This window comes from Typopeltis vanoorti, chromosome 2 (assembly GCF_054136105.1).
Source record: "Typopeltis vanoorti isolate ZY-2024b chromosome 2, IOZ_Tvanoo_1.0, whole genome shotgun sequence".
Taxonomy (NCBI): domain Eukaryota; kingdom Metazoa; phylum Arthropoda; class Arachnida; order Uropygi; family Thelyphonidae; genus Typopeltis; species Typopeltis vanoorti.
Window position 1 is genome coordinate 78,859,947 of NC_143550.1, and position 19,808 is coordinate 78,879,754.

General features: G+C 35.1%; 1 protein-coding gene across 2 annotated transcripts in view; it reads left to right on the top strand.

The window, feature by feature from the left end:
• LOC150109203 (coadhesin-like) overlaps positions 1 to 17,502 on the top strand; it is a 252,093-nt gene extending 234,591 nt beyond the window's left edge. For both annotated transcript variants that reach the window (XM_090406243.1, XM_090406252.1), the window contains one exon: positions 13,569 to 17,502. In XM_090406243.1, coding sequence (XP_090262369.1) covers positions 13,569 to 13,631 — 63 coding nt within the window. In that variant the 3' untranslated portion in view covers positions 13,632 to 17,502. The remainder of the gene's footprint in view (positions 1 to 13,568) is intronic.
• The last annotated feature ends 2,306 nt before the right edge of the window (positions 17,503 to 19,808 follow it).

A 19,808-nucleotide genomic window follows, 5' to 3' on the forward strand; every position in this document is an offset into this window, starting at 1 on the left:
TATTTTTTAAAGAACAACAATATACACACGAATTAATTTACATTTAATAAAATTTAGACTGTCCATCTGAACCATATGGCATCATAAAGTTCTTAGTGACTAGAACATACCAAATCTGCATTCTGTTAACCTCTCCAAATAACAAACTCCTGGGATATACCAAGTTTAATACCTGGGGCATACCAAGTATTGTTTTCATGCCATCTGTCATAATACAGCAAACAGCAAGGTCAGTCAGTAAACGTATTTCTGAACATTAAGACCATATCTAGCTCCTCAAACCAGAAAAGCTTGGCACTGTAGGGTATTAAAAGCACAAACCCTATGATCCAATGGGAAAACTACACAGATCTATGTATGAACAGCTAATCAAAGAAAGTACTTATTTCAACATACGAATGCAGTGGTTTGGCATAATGATAAGAAACTATAAACACGGAAGTGGCGCTTATGTAGCTCAGGAAAAGTGGCGTTTTCTACCACAGCTCTTGGCCTGAAGAAAGGCCTAATTTCAAATCTAGTCGCCAACTGAAGGAACTTTTTTAAGCTTTTCTTTGACTGTTCCTGAGTTAGTCCATCTCTTTTTTTTTTTTTCTGGTAACAAGAGTGTTATTTTGTAAACTCAAGAAAAAAACCTTAGTACCCATACTACTTCAGGCAAATATATTGTGTTACAATTAGGGACTACGAGATGGCGGCACTTATTTGTCACCTCTTTCCTGAATACCACTTAAAATGTCTTGGGCCAGTTATCTCTTAACTGCTATCAATGGAGATTGAACTTCCCACTCAAGCTCCAACAGTTAGATATAGCTAAAATAACCTCGCCTACTCGTTATAAGGCATAAAGGGAGTTAGCAGATTTTTACCCCTCCGAAAACACTTTAATTTTATTTATTTGTAGAATTTTCGCTTAGGTTTCGTAGGCATCTATAAAATTACTGAACAGCTATTAAACAATCACAGAAAATTCTAAAACGCGACACCCTAGTAGCTAATGTAAGACAAAACGATCAATAATTTCCAAACTAAAAATTAAAAAAAAAATAGATACGTAAAATAACACCTCCGTAGTGCAATTGGAAGAGCGACCGTACGTTGCGCCCTTCGATTAGGAATGGCCTAAGTTCGATCATGACGGGAGGAATCTTTATATAGTGTTTTTTAATGAAGGTGAGTTAGCTGATCTCATACGGATGCATCAGGGCTTTTTCTCACAGAAACTCGGCTTTTCATCCCGCATACAGAAAAATCGGCCGTTCAGAACAACACACGCAATTTACAGACAAAAAAAAATACTAGTTGTTGTGGTGGGCAGTAGATGACGTTGATGTAGTTGATTGGTAGTGGTGGAGACGGAATGTTGTACAATGGGTGTATTCCCGCGATGAGTCTTTGGAATCCTTGGAGGTATCACGAATAATAATAATAACATAAATACGTATATAATAAAATCGATCGTAGAACCCACATTTTTTCACATATTAACACGGTATGTTAAGGTTGGGTATCAAGATTTAATAGCATTTGTTTGTCTGTGCCTTCATCGGTTGTGGCTTATAATTAGTGATAGTCATGGGCCTGTCTGATTGGCTGCCGGTGGAGATTGAACTGCCTACCCAGTCTCCAAAGCTAGATTGGGTTAAAAGACCTCACCTATTCACTATGATGGAATGAAAGGCCTCAGCTTATTATTATAATAATATAATATAAGCTGGGAAAGATTAGTAGATTTAAAAAGTACTATCTCCCATATAAGGGATAGACGTCGTCCACGGGTGCAATGGAGTAATATTTCATACTTTTCTTTCTAAAGCCGTTCTATGAATTAACGAATTTTATGAAGGATTCTTGTCTTGTTCCAGTGAACTCTATGTTTAGTGCAGATAGCAGTTCAGTAAGTGTTGACTGTTCAGACTCATGATGTTTAATATGAGGATGTATAAAAGCAGATCTTCCAGTTTGTCCAAAATAAGCCACAGGAATGATATAGTTGATTCCTGGAAAACTAAGATTCATTGATTTTAAAGTTTTCTCTGTGCGTTAAGAAATGCCTTGCACTTTAAGGGATAGGAATGGGATTTCTTCTGGATTAGAAGAGGCAGAGATTCCAGAACTGTTAATTAATTTTTTTTTTTTTTTTGATGAAGGAATCATTAAAAAATTTGCTAAGAAGGTAAATTTAATATGTTGTAATTATTTCTGTAAGAGCTCGTTAGACGAACATAAAGAATGGGCACAATGTAATAAGCTCCTAATAGTCCCAGCCTAATTGTGGTAAGATTTAGTATGGCTTTAGAGGCGTGTATAAATTTTCTTTTTAACAACTGAAAATTATAAGCTCTCATCTGGTTGACGATGAATTAGTAGATCAAAAAAGGCTATTTATTTATCTGTTTCTTTTTCTAAGGTGAATTGGATCCTAGGAAGGAAGATTCATTCCAAATTGCGTAAATATTCTGGTCAAAAGGCCAAACTTTTACATTGTGGTCATTTTTTATGCTCTTCTGACGTACATTTACTGAAAGAATTACAACATATTAATTTCGCCTTCTTTTCAGATGATTTTAATAATTCCTTCATCAAAAAAGCCTATTCTAATCCAGAAGAAATCGCAAAGGTGGCGCTTTTTAGAATTTTCTGTTATTGTTTAATGGTTTTCTTTAATTTTTGCTGGAAATGGATAAGAAATATAGGCCAAATTTCTACAAACATATTAGTTTTAATGTGAGTTTCCCCCGGTTTTATAGTTTATTATTAAAGAAAGAACTGGGTATTATTGAAATCCAATTTCATCGACCACACCGTAATCGTAACATCTGCATTATTATATCCAATGGTTGGGAAATTATTATACACAATTGTGTTAAAATATTGTATTATAAAAATTAACTTATTATTTACTAAAACAAAGAGCCAAAAGGCTTCATTTCGGCGATGCAAATTATATAAATCAAGTGGATATTAAATCCAGCATTATTTCAATGCCGAATACAGAAACTTTCGTACGAAACATTTATAGTTTCTGTATTCAGCTTTGAAATAATGCTGGATTTAATATCCACTTGATTTATATAATTAGCTTATCATTTTCACACCTACGATTTTTAACTTACTGCATGCGCCTTACTGTTCTGTTCAAATTTCTTATTTTTCCTTCGCAGTGATGGTGTTTTATGATACGAAATATTTGTGAAATAAATAGAATATTTTGCTGCTGCACATGGGATTGTATAATTATGGAAACTCCACAGGTCTCACTATATAAAGTATATCAGGAAATTGATGAGAAAGGGTCATAATTGAGAGGATGAAAGTCTTCGAAAAGAATTATTTGATGGAAAACGAAAGAAAGAAAGAAAGCCAACTTAAGCTGTGTGACCTGTGTAGAGAGCAAAAGAGCATCCCAATTTAGGAATATTGGGATGCTGGCTGTATATGATGTCCATAACTGCCAGCCTTCTAGATGGAGATGACTTGAAAGGATAAGTTACAGGTATATTATTATTATTATTATTATTATTATTATTATTATTTGACACCTCCAGGGAGTCCAACGACTCATCGAGGGAGAGTGTGCCAACAGCATCGAACGATTGGTCCCCTTCCAACTACTAACCGCGCTCAAACTTTCTTAACTGAGCCATTAGTAGCAGAGGCTCTACCAATCGACCAACCTTTTTATATTCTTGGTTTAATCCTAAGGCAAGTGATGTGAAGTCAATAGTTTCTATATACGAGTTGCCCAGTCCCGAAATAATTAATTGATGTTTAATTAATTATTAATACATTACAAAATAACCAAGGTGTTCCATTGTAAGAAAAGTTTGGGAAACACTGGGTTAGTGCAACCTGCCCAAAAGTTATAGGCATTAGTGAGACTTGGTTAACAGCAGATGATGTAGTTACAGGGATAGAGTGTGATAAATTTAGTATTTTCAGGAAGGATATAGTAGACAGGACAGGGATGGGGTACTGCACAGGTATCGACATGTAACATTGACAGATCTTATTGCCAATTATGTCAACAAGTTTTAACTGTGTGACTGATGTCACCATATATCATATAAAACACGAAACCTCACTGAAAAACAAAAATATATTCATAAATCTTGAATGGAGAGGAGTGATTCAATAAAACAGCAAAGTACATATTATAGTACCTTGTTTTTCATAATAATCCTCTATGTGCTGTTCTTTCAAGTTGTCTGCCCCTATGCTTTACAAAAAGGAATCTACAAGGACTGATATAACGCTATATTTTTTTATCTCAAAAACCTTGCATTGTAAATAAGTAAAAATGAACAAATTAACGCAGGTGCTTATGTGATCCTGTGGAAATGACCTTCTATAGCACTAGGCATACTCATGATTTGAAAAGCCTCAATTCATTTATAATTTAATGGTTAGTCTTACTCCTGTTGGGATTTTGGTTACATTGTGGCAGGTATGATTGGTATATTGTGAACAGTGTTTCTGAGCCTCTTGCAATGAGTCTTTGGACTCTATGGAAATACTCATTGACAGTAATAATATTTAACAGTAAATTTAAGGTCACTGTAATTAAATGCTGATGGATGAAAAATGGCTGCTCATGTCAAAGAAAAGGGGGAGAAAAGTATTATTATTACACCCTCCATGGAGTCAGCAGACTCATTGTATGAGGTTCACTCAACTGACAGCATATTTATCATACCAAATTAAACTCCTTACATTAACAACATATTCTAGTAATGCGTTACATTCACTGACAGTTCTCCATGTAAAAAATCTATTCCTCAAATCTCTTTTTGCCACACTCTTGCATAACTTCCAGGGATGGCCTTTATTTCTTTCCCCTCTCGCCTTCTACTCTTTTTCATAATCTCCTCTGGATTAATTCAATAAAATCCTTTCACTGACTAAAATGTTTGCCATATCACCTCGTTTCCTCCTATCCGTCTAACTCTGCAATCCACATTTCTTCAACCTCTCTAGCCAGCATTCCAAAGTCCTGATATTGGCTTAGTCACTCATCCCTGGAGCCTCTTCAATGTTTCCACATCATATTGAAAACCAGGTAGTGGTCTGACCAGTTCTTTACACAGTGGCACAAAAATTTCCTTATCCCTTCATGAGTACTTCATACTTCTTATCATGGTAGCACTACAACGTGCAGTCTTTGCAATACTTATAATATGTTCTATAAACTTCAGTTTACTGTCAACTAACGCTCCCAAATCTCAAATCTCATCTACTTCCTGCAGTACAGCATCGTCAATATAGTACAGAGCATTATATTTCTGTACTCCAAAATGCAACATCTTTCACTTATTAATATTAAAACTACAGCCACACTTCTTTGTCCACATCAAACATCTGTTCAAATCTTCCTGTAGGGAATTAAAATCAGCAGTGCTACTTATAATCAGTGGCGGCTCGTGGCTTGAAATCGTGGGGGTGCTGCAACTTTCGAAATATACATACACACTGTAAGTACAGTGTATACATGTTTGGATAAAGTATCAAAATTATGGTAAAAATTCAAAAAAAAAAAAATTAAACATGAAAAAATATTGTTTATCATCGATTAAATTATACAGTTTGTATAATTTAAAATTACTTAAAAATAAAATATATTCTTGATTTGTTTCATGAAAAAATATTGTTTATTATTGATAAATTATAAAGTTTAGTCTAATTCAAAATTACTTAAAAATAAAATCCATTAATGTTCTAAAATAAAAACTATAATAAATGTTGTCTTTAATTGTAATGTCCAAATGTTTAAAGAGACGGAGTAAACACGATAAGCACTACGAACAGGGCCATTGCTAGATTAGATCGCGCTCTGAGGCAAACAATTAAATATCGCTTCTAATGGATTATAAGACAAAAATATAAGAAAATGTCCAATAGCTATTTTGTTTTTATTACAAGAGAAACATTAATGCAAAAAATTTACATAATAATACTCAATGGTGCACCCAAAGGGGGAGATAAGCCCCCCCCCCCCAAAAAAAGGAAAAACACAGTAGAACATTTCCAAAAATCTTTTCCTACTTAAAATTCATTTTTTTTATTTATATTGTGTCGTGTCTTCTATTTCTGTACTACTTATGAATTAGCGATCATTGCAGATGCTCAGTCATAGGCCATATAGGATGCATGGTGTGTATTCTCAAATCGTCTACTCAACTCCTCCCCCCAAGATTAAATCTCAAAGCGTGCTACTGATAATATTAATTAAATGTTTTCTCTATGGGGATATCGCGCATTAAAACTGTTTGTAAGCTCTTCTAAATTTAAATTATAAGCAACGTTCACCTCTATCGATATAGTTGCTAGACCAATCAATCTTTCTTGGGTCATTGTTGTTCACAAATAATTTTTAATCAGTTTAAGCTTTGGAAAAACTTCTTTCCACACTTGCTATGCTAACAATTCCCATTGCAGTATGGCTGAACGAGTGCCCTTATTAAGCAGCCCCATGAGGCAGGCTGCCTCTATGATATACCTTGTCGATGATACTGACTATGAACACTCTACTACTGGCGCAAGCTGCATATAAACAGTGTAACTGTGCGATGTACAGTGCTGCATTAAGCTAATAGCTCGCATCTCACTATGACGTACATATGCTTGCGCGCGTAGCAATATGACACTGTGATAAACACAGTGCTGCTAGTGTCCTTTGCCCTCTTAAGTGCTACAAGATGAATTTTTAATTATTTTTTATACAAAATAAGAGAATTGTATAGGATTGTTGATGATAAAATTAAATATGACAAGTAAATATAAATAAATTAATAAATATATTTATATATCGAAAAAAATTGGGGGTGCTGCAGTTCCGCAATGCCTATGCATGAGTCGCCCCTGCTTATAATACTGCCAAACTTTGCATCATCAGCAAACAACTGAATATCCCCTGTCAGAGAAGAACTGAACAACCTAGAATTAGGTTAATGGAATTCACCCATTACTCTTGAGAAATAAAAAGATATTAGTGGATTTATTGTATTAATTAACATAAAATTTTAAAACTTATTTTCTTAAATGGGCAACTTAATAGATTGTAGTGATAATATATGAAATAAAAATTTTATTGTACACATATCTGAAATCACTTAATATGTTATTTTTCTTCTCAACATTATGTCTATATATATCAACTATTGAATACTTTTCTTATATTTAGAATGGTGTTTCCTAAGTGCTCCCTAAAAATACTTGATTTAGTATTGTAAATAGATTAAATTTGATTGCTTGCTCTGTTTCATTTGCTTTCCACGGGCATCCAGTCTCTGCTGCTTGTATCTTCAACAAATAATTCCATGACTAGTGCTCATCTCAACTGGCATTGCTAATTCCCATCCAGTGCATCCAGTCTCTGCTGCTTGTATCTTCAACAAATAATTCCATGACTAGTGCTCATCTCAACTGGCATTGCTAATTCCCATGTTCTGTTTTAAATCAGTTGAAACATATGTAACAGCTTGTAAATTCTGCAGCCCAGACTTCGGATTTGGCTGCTTTGAGTCTGCATTAAGTAAAGTGTTGGTGTTAATAAGTGAATAATTAAACTCATCTGTCACCGGTGTTGACTAGAATCCAAGAGGCTTGGCCTTTGACCTAAGAATTGTGGATATCATACCTGTAGATATCATGCTTACATTTGACTTGTGGACAGTTTCCTCCATTTGGCTGGGTGATATATATATATATTGAGAGAGAGATCTGCTAAGGTCTATATATATATATATATATATATATATATATATATATATATATATAGGTCTCTCTCTCTCTATATATATATATATATCCTCAAGGGTTTTAATGCTGCAGACTACTGAACTTTGTGGTCAATCTTTCATTTATTAGACCTAACTTTCTCAAAGAACAATAAAATAGTTATGTTGACTAAGATGGAAGTGATGTGAGATATGCCTCCATGGTAGCTTCAATCAAAAAAAAAAAAAAAGCACCTTTAACACTGTTCAAATAAACTGTTAAAGAAAGTGCTTTTTTTTCTTTTCTTAAATTATATGATAGTCAAGCTGATGATAGCTGTTGTGCTGTGGTATTGTGATTTAAATTTTTTTTTAAAGATTTTTTTGGGATTAACATACTGCTTAATGTTAAAAAAAATTGTAGCAGTAAAGAAGTGCATATCAACAATGTGGAAGGTTTCAACTTAGAGATCGAGTTTTTTCTAGATTTTTCCAAGTGAATGAATGCACTGTGACAATTGTTACATGTTTGCATCCAAAAGTATGAAAGGTTTATGGACTGTTAGGCTTAATGAGAAGAAGGAAAACATTACAATGTGAAAAGTGTGATTCTAGGTTAGAGCATTCCAAAATTGAGAACAAAATCACCTGAAGCAAGCAGAAAATGGATGTGCTGGTAATGATAGTAATAGAGGTAAAGTGGAAGAGCTTAGGCAAGTTAATGAAAATAAAGACTGAAGTTAAACATATGGAAGAGGAGCAATTGAACATCTAAATGTAAATCAGAGGTTAGTTGGAAGAAGCAAGTATCCAAGGATGATAGGGTGACTCTTATATGGAGATTCAATCATTAAAGGTTGGTAATCAATAAGGTGCATAAGACATGTTTTCCAAGTGGTACATTGAAATAAATATCTGATGCTTTTCATGTAAGGAAGGAAGGAACAGGCATCAGAATTAATGGTAGTGGTGGGCACAAACAACTTGAATAGTTGTTTGTGCCCACCACTTTTGTGAAGAAGTGACTGTAGTAGGAGCAGAGTGATGTAGTGCAAAAATCCTGGGGGATAGGGATATGAATGAAAACCTGAGTCAGGTTTCTTCTTGCAGAATATGTGCCACTTCAATTATTTTGTGATTCACCCACCTTATAGTTTCGCATATACACCTTCTTATAGATCAGGGAAATGGAGATGGTCAGATTGAATGGAGAGAGGTGTGCTGTAACAGAGAGAATATAGAGTGATAGTTTTGGTAAGATGGCCTCAAAGAGATGCCATCCTACCATCTCATATAAGGAGTATCAGAAATGAAGGGCTGAGTTTGTAGTATTAATCAAGTCAGTATGCACAAAGATAATTGGTATATGTGAAACTTGGTTGTTTGAGGATGATATACTACTAGGACTAGAAATGGCAGGATATAGAAATTTTTGAAAAAAATAGGAAGATAAAGAGAGGAAGTGTAGTGCTTTTAATGATAGCAGAGTTGTGTCCTTTAAGAGTGAAAGTGAAAAATAGGTTTTGAAACTGTTTGGTGTAAAGTTGAGATCAGTAGAATATTATATCTAATAGGATGTTGTTATAGGCCATGGAATATGGAGAGCACTGATTGTAAAATGTTTAGACAAATCAGTTAAGCAAGTAAAATTATGAAGATCATAATGGAAGATTTTAATTACATTAATGTGGATTGTAAAGAAGATATAGCATATGGTAACAAAGAAAGTGTATTAGTTGAGTTTCTGTAGATAACTATGTTAAGTGGCATGTGGTGGGAAGCAATACAAGGCTTTTGGGTGTTGGATTTGGTGATATCCTCACAGATTGTGGTTATGAGTCAGATGATAACAATCACAGGTTGGTGAGAGTGATCATGAGGTACCGGGTTGGAAGGTAGTCAAACAGGAAAAGGTCATTGTTAAGAAGGTGCATATGTGAAACTATAAAGTGGGTGAACCACAAAAATAATTGACGTGCCATATATTCTGCCAAAAGAAGTTATGTGAAGCATCCAAAGCTTGCAAATTGGAAAAGCTGTAGGTGAGGATGGAGTCATAGCTGCTCCTAAAAGCAGGTGGGGATATATCTACAAAATCTTGCAAAATCTTACCCTATGTCTGAAGAAAATTATTACTATTATTATGGGCAACTCCAGGGAGTCATTAGACTCATCGAGGGAGGCCCCAAATCATATTCATCACAACTATTTGACATTCATACAGTATCTATCATACCTCGCCTTAAACTCATTCACTGTCACAGCATCCACCACAGACTCAGGGAGCGCATTCCACTCATTCACTACTCTAAAAGTAAAGAACCCAGCTCTAACACCTTTACTAACCACATTTTTGCCCAGTTTCCATGGATGTCCCCTAGTCCTCCCACAACCAGCCCTGTACTCAAAAATATCTTCTGAATTAATTTTATAGAAACCCTTCAGTAATTTGAATGTCTCAATCATATCTCCCCTTCTCCGCCTATCAACCAATTTTTGCAACCCACAAATCCTCAACCTGTTCTCATACGGTTCATTCCACAGACCTGCTATCATCTTGGTCACTCGCCTCTGGATCCTCTCCACCTCCTCCCCATCAAGAAGAAACCTAGGTGACCAAATCTGAGCACAGTAGTCTAGATGGGGTCTTATCAAGGCTCGATACAGAGGAACAATAACCTGCTTGTCTCTGCTTGTCAACGTATTCTTCAGCAACCAAGTGATTTGATGAGCTGTTTTGGTCACTTGCAATGTGTCCCCTAAATTTCAATTCCTTATCTACCAACACTCCTAAATCTCGTGCCTCATCAATTTCCTGGAGCACGGTTCCACCTATGCAGTAAACTGCCGCCAATCTTTTCACCCCAAAATGCATAACCTTACATTTTGCCACATTAAACTGACATCCATTCTCCTTAGCCCAGACCTCCAATCTATCCAAATCATCCTGCAAAATTTTGACGTCATCTGCATTCACTATTGCCCTACCCAACTTCGCATCATCCGCAAACAAATGAACTGTTCCTCTCAGATCATTTCCTATATCATTTATGAACAAATTAAACAGCAGTGGTCCAAGAACAGATCCTTGTGGCACACCACTAGTCACAGTCCGTCTTGTGGACTCTACTCCCGAGTAAACTACTCTCTGATATCTCTCCGTCAACCACTCTCCTATCCATCTCACCAACCCTATGTCCATTCCCATATGCTGCAATTTACTGATTAGAATTATGTACAAAGAGCATGGAAAAAAGACTACCACAAAAAAAAAAAAGCAAAATAGAAGACTTGAGGAACTACCGACTCATCAGTCTACATCTAAATGTAAATCAGAGGTTAGTTGGAAGAAGTGGGTTACAAAGTGTTTACAAAAGTCTTGACTCATATGCTTTGTGCATCTCTAGACCTAGGACAATCAAAAGAACAGGGTGGCTTTTGAAGTGACTTTAGCACAATGGACCATATTCAAGTTGTGCAACAGATTATTGAATGGTGTTGAATGTTTTTCCACTTGGTTATACTACAAATTAAGGATGCCAAGAAATTATATTCTTGGTTTAATCCTTTATCCAAGTGTAAGCAAACAAAGTTTGCATGTTAAGTAACTTCACGACTGGGCAACTCGTATATAGAGGCTAATGACTGCACATCACTTGCCTTCACACACAAACTTTGTTTGCTTACACTCAGATAAAGGATTAAACCAAGAATATAACTTCTTATAATAAATTTAGTTTAATCCTTTATCCAAGTGTGAGCAAACAAAGTTTGCGCCTGAAAGTATCTTCAGGACTAGGATAACGTGGTACAACACTAAGATGTTGTACCACCTTATCCCAGTCCTGAAGATACTTTCAGGTGCAAACTTTGTTTGCTCACACTTGGATAAAGGATTAAACTAAATTTATTATATTCTAACCAAGTGAAAAATAAACTTTCAACATCTTCCTCTAAATCCAGAGTAATTTATTAAAAAGGTGGCACACCAATTGGCAACTCCTATAGGTAGAGATGACCTAGTGCTTCTGACTGGTATCTCCACTTGGGCCTGGCTCCCACTGAAGAGACCTCAATAAAGGTCGAAACTAGTCTGGGTAGTGGCCCTTCCCTTAATGCATAACATTAGACATATCTGCAAGGAGATGTGTTTTGCATTATGGGAGATACTGAGCTAGCAGTGTTAGTAGCTTGCTCCACCTTTGCAAGGAGTCGCCCTGGTGTTGTACCACCTTATCCCAGTTCTGAAGATACTTTCAGGTGCAAACTTTGTTTGCTCACACTTGGATAAAGGATTAAACTAAATTTATTATATTCTGACCAAGTGAAAAATAAACTTTCGATATAACTTCTTGTATAGTATAACCAAGTGGAAAAACCTTCAACATCTATCTCTAGTACAGTGTATTTTAGTATTTGCTTGAAGATAAGATCAATGATGCACAAAAGAAGTACTGAATTGGATTCCACGAAAAGAAAAACAATGATGATCGTGTGAAAGATAATTACAGCGAATTGATGCTAACATCAGATTTGCATTAGTGACATGGGGAAGGAAGCCATTGACAAACTTTTTGGAGTCATCTTGGAGAGGCATCATCCAGCAGTGGATTGACAACGGCTGATGATGAAGGTGGGTCATTATGAGACGTTCTGTAGTCAACTAGCATCAGTAAGTTGGGTTGATGAGCTGTGCAGAAAAGATGCTGACAGTGCATGGGAAATCTGACACAGGCAGCATAACAAGAGTTCATTAAATAAATAGAGTAGGATTGAGAGGCTTGAGCAGTGAAATCAAGTAAACAGTGTGGGAAAAGTTGTTATAGAGGAGGTATAAGACAGTTTATAATGAACAGATGCATAAGGAATAAAAACTGCAGGCTAGAATGGTGACATGCATGGTTAAAATAGAAAAGAATATGAGAGGATATTTGCTAGTCAGGTCAAAGATGATCCAGGAAATTCTTCTGCTATGTGGCAAGCAAGAGAAAAAATAATTATGGCAGGTTCACACTGGTGGATAGTTATGATAGCCAAGTAGCCATTGCAAATGATATAGTGGAATTATTTAATGAACACTTCATCAGTGTGTATATCATACTTGTGTAAATGATGCTGAGCAACATATAGAAGGGAGGCAAGTATTAGGGCAATTAAAGGTGAAAGAGTCAGAGGTATCTCAAGTGTTACTCTTTGACCTGGTTGTTTAAAGTCTTGCAGTGGGGATGATTCCTATGGCATGGAAAGGAGGCAAAATAGGACCTCTCTGCAAGCATGGTTCTAAAAGAAGCTTCCAATTATAGACCAGTCTGTATATCTGCAGTTGTGGTCAAAATATCAGAGAAATTAGTTAGAAATAGTTTCTTTTAATACACAGTGATCAACATTCATAGTTAAGAATTTGTGGGACAAAAACACATGTATTGGAGTAATTACTTTACTTATAATTAAGAAACATGACACTATATAAAAGTAAGATAAATCTAAATGCTTTGCGAATTGTTTATCCTAGCCTGACCTTTGGTGAAAAATAAATAAATAAAAATAATAATAATAAATAAAATATATACAACAATTATATAATTATTAATATCTGATCTCCACGTAGTGAGAGACTCATCATGGGAGATATACACTATTGCACACAATGCTCATCCAATCATGCCTTAAACCTGATTCAATGTGTCTACATTTACAACACTCAGGCAATGCAATGCACTCACCAACCGCTCTCCATAAAAGAACATGTTCCTCACTCCTCTGCTCACACTTTACCTATTAATTATTGCCTATTTATATAGTGTTCATGTTTTCCATTATATAGGTAATGATTTATTTATTTATTTATTCTAGGATAAATTGGATGGTAGTGGTTCTGGTAATTGGGAAGAAGAAGATGAAATGAGAGAATGGTAAAACATGAAAAATGAAGCACAAGAGAAAGTTAAATTGCTATCAAGAAAAAGTTGATAATTCTTGAGAAAAGTATATACATGTTGAAAATTTAGATTGAATGTAAGATGAACAATCTGCACTTCATAGTTTATCTTCTGATGTTTTATCACTAGTGAAATTACAAAATGTACCACTTAGTAAGTTAATTCAATCAGTTTCAGTGCAGTATCAAAGACACCATCCTCTTACCACTTATTCTGTCAGATCACACCAGGGTCTGAGTCCTTATTTATCTCTTCCTCCACACCAATATTGAAAGGCAACATATGCAATTTGCATATGTTGCAGATTATAAAAAAAAACTCCTACAAAAACACTCCCAAAAACAACAAATATCCAACCAAAAAAAAATCAAAAGTAACAAAAGCACAATTATAACCCCCCCCCCACCACACACACACACTGACATTGCTACTATCAGCAAAAAAAAAAGTTCCCATGTTGACTTCAATATTTGTATCCCTAATAGCAATGATGAATCGTCTACAGTCATCTAAACCAGACTTGTTATTCCTAACAGAACCTGGCAATCTCGACAACTACAAGCTACCTCAACTGACCAAACTATAGCTCACATTTCCTTTCCTCACGAGGGTGGTATATTCACCAGAAAACCAACATCTCATGTTGGAGAATTCCATACCTAAAATCCATCTCCTCCCATTTGATCTACTCTGTCTTAATATTTCCTTACTATACTTGTTCTCTCTCAGTTGCTCTCCAAATTCTGATAAGTAATCTGTCCTCTTTAATTTCCTAATCTTTTAAGCTCAATTTTCCAAAGTCAAAATACTCAAACAATGGGGTCATCTTCCTTGGAGTCTTCAATGTTTACAACACAGGTTTCTTTTCAAATTCCACTGAGCAAACTGGTAAAGATCCTCAGTTTTTTCTTTCATTAGCAATGATCAGACATAGTTTGTCTACCTCCCAGATAACCTTCACCACCCTGCTTGATGTTCTTGACTTCTTAACCCTCTCCTTCCAGATACACTGTAGATATCTCTTTTCTTGATAATTGAGACCATAATCTCATCCAGGTTTCCCTTAGCATTAGAAAGGCTCCAAATGGAATGATTTCCATGTTTATATACATCTCTTTTCAATGGTTGGAAAATAATATATATAAATTATGTGATCCTGATCCAAAAACCTGCTCAGACTGAATAACAGAAATAATTCTTTCTGTTATTCAGAATGAAGGCCTTTATCCCTCATCTACTCAAAATTCCTGATCACTGTCAAAACCTTGGTTCTCTAACAAATGTACCAAGGTAGTCCAACAGAAATTTTTAGCATATCCCAAGAGATACAAGAACAAATCTCTGACACCCCCCCCCTCCAAGATTGTTTGGTTTAACTTTTACCCATCCATGTTTCCAACTCTCTCACATTGCCCAAATATACAATTGACATCATCATTTTCTCCAGTTTCTACATTGATGTCGAGACAATCTACTCTACTTTACCAAGAACCACTCACCCACTGTATGTCTATATTAGTGATTCAGCGAAAAGAAATCCGAAGAATCCCAAATAGCTCAGACAACAATAGGTCATCTGCTTCTGATAGTGTCTCTCCTACTATGCTAGAAACGTGTGCTTCAAAATTAACACCTATCCTATACTGCATTTTCAATTTTTATCCTACTCAACTAGCCTACAGCATGGAAGCAAACCTATTCACCAAACAAAAGTGATGAAAGATTCCCTAACAGACTATCATCCAATTTTTCTACTTCAGTTCTCTCAAAATCAAAGAGAAAGTCATTAATTGTTAACTTCTTCATTACCTGGAAGCTCACTAATTAATCAGTGACCAGAAGTACAGATTTTGCCACTCTCAATCCACAGACACCACCACCACCACCACCATCCACCTTTGGAAGCTACAAAAAGGATTGGTAAAACTCACAAGGTCATTTCAGTCTTGAGATTTCCAGGTCATTCTACGCTTTGCAGTTGATTTGGCGGATTCCTTTCTGATTGTTCATTGCATATCATGGTTGACGGCTTCCTCTCCTAACATTTCTCCGCTGCTACTGAAATATCCCAGGGTTCTGTACTTTCATCCATTCTCTTTCTACTATATAAATGTATATAAATGATTTTATATACATGTATATAAGTGACCTTCACTTACTGACCTCAAATCCTATCTATGGCTATGCTTATACACTTCCACTGCATTCCTCTTCATTTTACAAACCCTCTACAACACCATAATTTAAAAGCTCCATTACTAATGAATTAAACCCTGATTGCCTTACTATCCTTCAGTGAGGTGAGGATAACCTAGTGAACTTCATTTCTTCCTTTTATTCCTTATAATACCCAGATCTCTACACAGGATCAAATTTCCCTTTGGGGTCTGATTTACACTTCTAACATCTCTTGGCACAAACACATCTCCAAAAAATTAGGTGTATTTTTCTGCTCTACACATTGCTTCTCACTTGTACAACTTCTAATACTGTATAAATCTCAAAATCTGCCCAGCCTGGGAATACTGCTTACATTTGGGATGGTGCACATAAAACTTCCTTAAGATTACTTTTCCAGAAGAGGGCAGTCTGATTAATTGATGATTTCTATTTCTGTCTCATGTTTCTTTTACTGATATTTCTATGGACAGTGTTCTGCTTAAGTTGCCATCATCATTCCTCTATTTTCTTCAAACTCTGTAATAACACAAGCAGCTGCTAATCAACATTAATTTGTGGTCCAGGTTCAAACTTATGTAATCGACTTCTTTTATTCATCTGCTTCTGTTGATTGGAACAGCTTTTTCACTCTATTTACCCCATAAATCTACAACCTTCAGCTTTTCAAAAAACAAATAAACAGATCCCTTGCATGCACACAGTACTTTTGCACTATAAGCAATCATTTGTGTGAGGGTGTGTGTGTGTGTGTAGGGTGGGGATATGATTTGTAAAAAAATGAAACAAAACTATCCCATTCAAGATATGAATAAAGGTAGCAGGTATTGTTTTTTATTTTATATGATATTAATTGATAATAATATAACTTTAATTATTATATTACCCTTGCTAGTTCGTTACATTTTATAATGAAATATATCACTTTTAATTAAAAAGTCATTATATATTTCTACAACAATAAACATTTACAATCCTTTGTAAATGTTCATGTGCCTAAGGTAGGTTAACATTAGGATAACTATTTAGTATCTTAGAAAATGAAATAAAAGTAGACTAAATATTATGATTATTGATTGAGTACCTCTATGGACTGTTTATGAGAAGATTGTCAGTATGATTAACAATTTGAGTAATGAAATATATCTGGATTTTCTTCTATGTCACAATGTTTGATAAACATTGTGACAGCTCAACTTGATGGCTTGATGTTTCACCACTACATTTATTGACATCATAATCATAGATTGTGATAATACAAATTACAAATGCATAACGCAGTTCATAACCTAATGAAAGTACACGATGCCATGTACTTTACATGGCATCATGTACTTAAGAAACAAGTTAATGCCACCATGAGATCAGAAAAGTTCAGATATCCCATCCCTGATAAAATTACAAGGTCCAGATACATGCAATTCTGTTATGTGATACATAACAGAATTGCATGTATCTTGTGCTTATTTACAATGTGATTTTTTTCTGTTTAGTACTGTAAGATATCAATGAAGATCATTAAGGTAAATGAAACGGCTAAAAAGTTATTTTTTGTTATGTATTCTAAGTATTGTAAATTCAGAAGCCTTCAAAAATATGTAATGGGAAAAGCTTAATTCTCAAAGGATAGAATTCTTTAATTAATAGAAAATAAAAGTGAAATGCAGTTATTCTCTCTCTGTGTCATTATTTTATTTAAATGCAAGTTTGTTATTGTTATCATCAGATCTCAGTGTAGTCATAAGACTCATTGCAGAAGGTCTACAGATCACTTTAAAATTCATTCACTCTTTGTACACTCATCACTCTCTCTCTGGTAGTGCATTCTACCCACCACACTCGTGCAATTTCCAGGGATTCTCCTTCCCTTAGTGGTGCTCTTTTGAAAATCTCAATATCTATTTCATAATTGAAAGAATGACAGTATGTTGCTCCCTTTGATTGGAAAAGGCCTTAGTTTGATTCTTATTGTGATGAGAGGAATCTTTATATGGATTTTTTTCAACTGAAGGTGAGTTAGCCAATCTCATATGGAGGTAGCAGGGTTTTTGCTCCTGGAAACTCGTTTTTCATCCTGCATACAGACAAATCAGCCTTCAGAACACATGCAGTTTACAGACAAAAAAGTACTATTGTGGTTGTGGGCAATAGATGGCATTCATGTAGGTGATGATAGTAGTGGTGGTTCACTGGTTGGTGGATTAAGTGATAGAGACGGAGAGTTATAGAGTAGGGTGCTCTCCCTCGATGAGTCTTTGGACTCCTTGGAGGTGTCGTGTAACAATAATAATAATAATATGCATTCTGAACAACTCAATCATGTCGCTTTTCTTCTCCACCAAACTGTAAAAATTATTTTTCTTCAACTGTCCTGAAAGATGACATTTCATTGCCTAGATATTATCTTTGCTATCTGCTTTTGTACCTCTACTGAAGTATCCTCAACTGGATTTCCTCATGAAATCAAGTTGATTAGATCTGCACACAGCAATTCATGTCATCTGATCAAGGCTGTATACTATATTACCAAAATATCCTTATCTATGCTATTCTATGTCCCTCTCACCACTTCAGCAGTCTTCTGGTTAGTTCACCATCTTTTCAACATAAATCTCTTGAACTTAACATCTCAAGATTCCTTGCCTCCTTGATTTCCTCTACTATAGGCCAGCCAGTAGAATACACATCCTTCCTTCTCTTCTGAATCACAAGGAAACCTTGCACTTTTTTTGGTGTGGGGAGCAGGTTGTTATATATTATCTTCCATTCCAGTCTGTTCATATTCTCCTGAAGAGTCACTTCATCTATGCCATTTCTAATAACTTTTTTTTGCATCATCTTCAAATCCACATATATCTCCTCTTCTGCAATCCATCCACAGTTTCATTAATATAAAGAATGAACAGAAATGGCCGAGTACTGAGCTCAACAGAACCTTCACTTTTTTTTTTTTAACCTTCATCTTCTATGAAATTACCTATTGTACACCCATTTCTGATACAGTCCACTAGTCAGTTATCTAAAGCAGCTTGTTGTAGTTGAAATATCAACTTCTCATGCAAAAACATTTCAAATGCTTTAGCAAAATCCAAAAGTGCCAAGAGTGTATGAGTATTCTCATTAGCTGTTTTGTTGTAATTTTAGTAATCTAATCACATAAAATGTGATTAGATTACTAAAATGAGACTGCCCGTTGACATTCCATGCTGCTCTCTGTAAAGAATTTCACTGTTTGTATTACCACTTTCCCAAATTCTTATCCTTTTTTATGCTCCATAGTCAACCATTTGCAAGATTCACTAAATGACCAGATCAATGACTTTGTCAATTCCTCAGATTCTCTTAAAACACATGGCAAAATCTCATCTATTCCTGGTGCTATTCCTATTATGTTCTCACTCTTCTTACGATATGCTACACAATATTCCTGTTGCCCAAGCTGCGATTTTCATAATTGATTTGAATTTTATTATTTTTATTTTATTTTATTATTTATTTATTTTATATTTTCAGCAATATACAATTGAAATATTTTGGCAATTTTTAGTATTGGCTTTCACGATATTTTAAAGTCACAAGTCTCTGCGCAAATTTACAATTTACAAGAAATTATAATTCCTTGTCAAGTATATATCTCTTGACATTTATATCCTTGTCAAGTGTATCTCTTGAATTTTATCTCTGATATCTCTCTATCCTAGTGTTTTTTGCATTTCTTGAGGGGTACATATGAGGAATTTGAGGATGGAATAACTTTATTTGCATACTTTGGAGAATGAAAAAAACTACGTTGCAAAATGTTGGGATTTAAACGGTATTGTTGTAATCTTATTTCACAGTTTCCACTATAACATATTAAATAAATCACAATAATATGTAACTTAATTCGTGTTGGAATTACAATATTCTCTAAGTCAGCGCTTCCCAAACTGTGGGCCGCGGCCCCCTTGGGGGCCGTAGGTTTTGTTGAGGGAGG